This window comes from Dryas octopetala, chromosome 2 (assembly GCF_963921425.1).
Source record: "Dryas octopetala chromosome 2, drDryOcto1.1, whole genome shotgun sequence".
Taxonomy (NCBI): domain Eukaryota; kingdom Viridiplantae; phylum Streptophyta; class Magnoliopsida; order Rosales; family Rosaceae; genus Dryas; species Dryas octopetala.
In genome coordinates this window covers 659,609-665,608 of record NC_141367.1, presented here as the reverse complement: position 1 = coordinate 665,608, position 6,000 = coordinate 659,609, and the positions used below count along the sequence as shown (strand labels likewise).

The 6,000-nt window shown below is 38.8% G+C and overlaps 1 protein-coding gene across 1 annotated transcript; it reads left to right on the top strand.

Moving 5' to 3' along the window:
• Positions 1–1,190: 1,190 nt before the first annotated feature.
• On the top strand, positions 1,191–3,490 carry LOC147292320 (beta-amyrin 28-monooxygenase-like). The gene is made up of 3 exons (XM_086232362.1): positions 1,191–1,785; positions 2,309–2,727; positions 2,849–3,490. Exons 1-3 carry the CDS (start codon positions 1,247–1,249, stop codon positions 3,343–3,345), a joined length of 1,455 nt encoding a protein of 484 aa, XP_086088488.1. The 5' UTR covers positions 1,191–1,246; the 3' UTR covers positions 3,346–3,490.
• The last annotated feature ends 2,510 nt before the right edge of the window (positions 3,491–6,000 follow it).

The window sequence follows — 6,000 nt, the reverse complement described above, 5'->3', positions numbered from 1 at the left end:
AGGGGCAATATAGTCAAAGTATATTTTAATTATTTTCTTTATATGTTTAAAATTATTTAAAAAAAAACACACAACAAACAAAAAAAATTAAAAATTAAAATTAAAATATAAATTTTTTGAAGTGACTATATTGCCCCTAACTTTTGTTGACAATTTTAACATAAATTCATTTTGGTACCTATTAGACACAAAATAAAAGTTTAGGTACTCAATTGGGACAAATAAAAGTTTAGGTACCACATTAAGACAATCGTCAAAATTCAGGTACTAAATATGAAAAAAAACCCTTATTTGTTAATGATTTAGTTAATTAGAATTGTGTGTATGTTCATTATATTTATTATTAATATAGAAATTTTTTTTTAGGTTCATTATTTATTTATGAGAATTATTTGTAAGTTATTTATTTGTTATAATTATTCATATAATTCAAAAAAATCCTATACAGTATGGCCAACAATGAATTATGAGCATTTAAAGCACAAAAAATTGTAAAAAGTAAATACATATGTTACCAAAAATAAAAAGTCAACTAAAGAAAAAAAAACGTCTTAAATAGGATTGAGAGTATATAAAGAATTTACAAAGTTTGAATTTACAAAGTTTAAATTTACAAAATACTAATTAAAAAATATAAAAATAGAAAGAATGATGAGTTGGCAAGTGGTCAAAGAGTTAACACACGAAAAAATAATGTGATGGATTTTAGTGTAGAAAATATAAATTTGAAACAGACTTTCTATAAAAAAAATAAAAATAAAAACAAAATAAAAATAAAAAAATGAAGAAAACGACAACAAGAGCATCCAGATCCAACAGCGCCCAATTGAATTGAGTAAATTAGTTACCAACAAGTTATTTTCTTAGTCTTATATATATATATATATATATATATTATAATTATTTCTTGAAAGGGTTGGTCGGAAACGTCCTGGCTGTGCAATCGGGATTGAACAATTGTTAATTATGTAGTGAGATGTTCACACTTCACATCACATGCATGATCATGATGCATAGCCTACCAAAACAAAACAATACAAAATTCAACAAAAGTAGGAGCGAGCTTATTTTGACCTTGATATTGATATTTCCACTCACTCTCCATTGCCAAGGAAGCCCAAATTCAGACACTGCAACTTCCTATATAAATCCCCCTCACATATCCAATCCATACAAATCATTCAAACAACTTCAACACCTTCCTCACCTTACCCGATCAGCCCACCTGCTCCATATTCAATCAAACATGGAGGTCAATTTCTATCTCACCCTCCTCTTGGGCTTCGTCTCCTTCATCTCTTTTTCTCTCTTCGTCCTTTTCTACCGTCACCGGGCCCAATTCTCCGGCCCCAACCTCCCGCCGGGCAAGGTGGGATACCCGGTGATCGGCGAGACCTACGAGTTTCTCGCCTCGGGGTGGAAAGGCCACCCCGAGAAGTTTATCTTCGACCGCATGACCAAGTACTCCTCCGAAGTCTTCAAGACCTCCCTCATGGGCGAGAAGGCTGCGATCTTCTGCGGCGCAGCCTGCAACAAGTTCTTGTTCTCCAATGAGAACAAGCTCGTCACCGCCTGGTGGCCCAGCTCCGTCAACAAGGTCTTCCCTTCTTCCATGGAAACCTCCGCCAAGGAGGAGGCCAAGAAGATGAGGAAGATGCTCCCCAACTTCATGAAGCCCGAGGCTCTCCAGCGATACATCGGCATCATGGACACCATTGCCCAAAGACACTTTGCCGATGGTTGGGAAAACAGGAAGGAGGTCGAAGTCTTCCCCCTCGCCAAGAAGTAAGTATTAATTATGCTCTAGTTAGACTGTTAATCTCAATACTACCTTCAAATAAAGTTTTATCTAATTAATAATTCACATGAACATTAATGTAATCAAATTAATTTTGGATATGTGGCATGTTATTTTGTCTAGCTAATTATCAAAAACATATATTCAAACAAAATTTATTTTAACCATTGCTGAGTTTAAATTTCAATTAATCGATCTATATCTATATCGTGGGACTGTCAATTTAATCTAAAGTATATATCCAAAATTTCCAAACATATTTACTTAAGTTTATAATTCTAGATTTCGAATATTTATTATGTTATCTTGCCACACTAAAAAGATAACACAATAAATATTAATCTAGCAAAACAATAAATATGCATCCGAATAAAAGATTTATTACCCAATTTAGGTATATCAGTCCAGCAAAGCAAGCTTTTTGTAGTAGTTGTGAGTTTAATACGATTTGGATTAAAATGAATTTGGTTTATTTATGAAGTGTGTTTGTTTGTGAATTGTGTGATACAGCTACACCTTTTGGCTTGCTGCACGGTTGTTTGTGAGTCTTGAGGACCCGAAGGACATCGAGAAATACGGCGACCCCTTCCAGCTGTTGGCCTCCGGAATCATCTCGATGCCCATCGACTTCCCCGGGACACCGTTCTACAAGGCAATCAAGGCCTCGAACTTCATCAGGGCGGAGTTGACGAAGCTCATCAAGCAGAGGAAGATCGACTTGGCTGAGGGCAAGGCCTCGCCCACACAAGACATTTTGTCACACATGTTGTTGACATGTGACGAGGAGGGAACCTACATGAAGGAACATGACATCGCCGATAAGATTCTTGGCCTCTTGATTGGTGGCCATGACACCGCCAGTGCCACCTGCACTTTCATTGTCAAGTACCTTGCTGAGCTTCCTCACATCTATGACGCAGTCTACAAGGGTACGAAACCAATTAACCAACCATTCATAATTCTTTTCTTAATTTCTTTTACACCAAAGAATAATCTTTTAACTTCTGTTTAATTCTAATTACTTTATTTAATAATATATAATATTTACAGAGCAAATGGAGATCGCAAATTCCAAAGTCCCCGGGGAGTTGCTGAACTGGGACGACCTTCAGAAGATGAAGTACTCATGGAACGTGGCATGTGAGGTGCTCAGACTGGCCCCACCACTCCAAGGAGCTTTCAGGGAGGCCCTCTCCGACTTCATCTTCAACGGCTTCACCATTCCCAAGGGCTGGAAGTTGTACTGGAGCGCCAACTCCACCCACAAGAGCGCCGCCTACTTCCCTCAACCCGAGAAGTTTGACCCGACCCGATTCGAAGGAAAAGGACCCGCACCGTACACCTTCGTTCCCTTCGGCGGAGGCCCCAGGATGTGCCCCGGGAAAGAGTATGCCCGTTTGGAAATTCTGGTGTTCATGCACAACCTGGTCAGGAGGTTCAAGTGGGAGAAGATTCTACCCGATGAGAAGATCATCGTTGACCCATTGCCCATGCCCGCTAAAGGACTCCCGATCCGACTTTTCCCTCACCAAAAAACAGCAGCTTAATCAATATGAGCTACTACTATATAAAGGATCTGAATTATCTCCTTGTTTTATTTTTGCTTGTTTTACTCTTAGCTGTGTAATATAAATCTAAGAATTTATGTAACTCATCCAATCCAAAAAAGTGTTACGAAATTCATTTCCATCATTTGCTTCTACTTACCTTTGGAAGATAATTAAATACACATGTTTTTTTTTTCTTTTCTTCTGATTGAAGACGTTTCACCAACTTTATTCAATAGAATGAGACCATGAAACTACATCATCATGAAGGTAAGAGCAGAGCCATGGTGGTCCTTCCTCCACCCAAATATCCGGTTGGTCACTATCCAAACTAAAACTAGCTAATTAAGTCATGACGGCCACAAAATTACAAGTAGGAGAAACATCAACGTACTATTGACACATTGATAAAGGAAGAGAGGTATTGCTTGATTTCCTCGATCAGCTCCATTCGGATCATTAATCTCGTGCACTCGATTTAACTCAACCACCACAGAAGACGCATTACTTTCCACAACCAGATCATGAAAGCCATATTCGAAAGCCAAATGCAAACCATATATGCAACGCCACTAAAAACTCAGTTGTACAAGCCGAGAAACAACCCACCATTGAGCTAACAGATGCCACTTAAAAAAGCTCTCATGATATCTTATTGTCGAGTACTACAAAATCAATGTTTCACTTCAATATATTAAACAATGGCAAAAGTCTGATCGAATAAATCTGGGAACACTTAGAAGTGTGTTTCCTAATTTTGTACAAATAATAAATAAAATCCTATTGACTTTAAATAAATCTCCGAAAAATATTGTAAGTGTTTGTGTGTAAAACCATACCGATCCGATAGCCAATCATGGCTGGACACGTGGCCGGTCAAATCCGACCTCGGAGTTTGACTTTTCAATGGTCAAAGTTTTGACCTCCACATCATCACGTAGCTTGGCACTTCCTCTGTCAGCTCAGATCGAATCATCATGGCGAGCCCTTCATGCCCGGTCCGACCCGAACCGAGGACCTTCCAGAGGATTGAGTGTTCATCTTTCCCCGGTCGTCCCAGTTCGGCTCAGCTCGGTGTTGGGGAAACATCTTTTCAGATTCAAGTCACAGTCAACTACGACTCGAAGGGATCTCAATCTACCGGATAGGCTCGTTTCGAAAGTCCATGTCTGATCCGATCATACATGGACTCCATGTATGCGTATGAGGACATGTATTCAGGTCAGCTCGGCTTCCCATCACCATTCCAAGGAAGATCACGTTGGGACGAACCGTCATACTCAAGTGCACCTGACAGGATCCTCTGACAAATGAGACTTCACAGCTCACATTCATGACTATTGGGGCAGTTTACCTGAACCTTACATACTTGCACTCATGCTGCATTAAATGCAAAGGAGGTGGGTAGCTGTGCATGCCACTGTTCACGACCGAACGCGTGAATCATTCTCAACCAGTCAAGTACATGCAGGTAACTTACTCCTCACAACTTCATTTGCCTATATAAACCAACTCATATGCACAAATTCAAGTAGTTATCTATCATCAGGCAAACACTTACACAAACCTTCACTCACCAAGAGCATATCCAACTTGCTGAGAATAAACCCAGAACATTTACCTTGTTCTTCCCATTCTCCCAAGTTCATCCCTTGTTCTTCCCCATTTACATTCAAACACCACCAAATACACATCACTGACTTCATCATCGGAGCGTGTTTGGCTGGTACCACACCGGTCCATCTCCTTTGATCTTGTTTTTCATACAGGAAGATCTCACGTCATCATCCAGCAAAGTTTCTGATCAGCCAGATCACCATTTCTAAGTTGTTGCATCTATCTTACGGAAATTTGCATCAACAGTAAGCTCAAAATAAATCAAAGGAAAATTTTAGGACTTCACACCCATCACATCCTTGGCCTTTGGACAAAGGCATTTGTCTCAAAGAAACCTCAGGCCTCGTTTGGAGGACGGGACAGGATATGATTAAGCAATTAAAAGGGACAATAGTCTCAATTTCCTCCATTTTTCAGCCACTGAACCCACTGGTTGTGCATCACCAACTACGATCTCAATTTCTTCATCCTCCATCAGAGCAAAACATTTGTGATTAACCTCTTTCATCTTCTGTAAAAAAAAATAAAAATAAAAATAAAAATAAAGGTTAAATACAAAAATGGTCTACGAACTTTACACTGATTCTCAATTTAGTCCACTAATTATAAAAAGTGTCAATTTGGTCCACGAACTTTTCAAGTTGTACCAAAACAGTACAAACGTTAACTTCCATCGAAAACTTTAACGGAATCTAGTCATGTGCACAATAAGCGACCACATTTTCACGGGCATTTCAGTTCGTTTATTTCATTTTTATGTGACCAATTTCGTTAATTTTCGGATGGAAGTTAACTTTTGTACTGCTTTTGTATAATTTGAAAAATTCGTGGACCAAATTGAGAATTAGTGTAAACTTCGTGGACCATTTTTGTATTTAACCCAAAAAAAGAAGGACATCTTTGAACCCCTACCACACTAGGGCTAAGCTAATAGTACACCACACCATGCAGAGAGCTTAAAATCAAAATGAGAGAAGTGTCCCTACTCGCACTGCCCTAGGTTGAGTCCAAAAATAAGACAAAACCCTAAAAGCACAC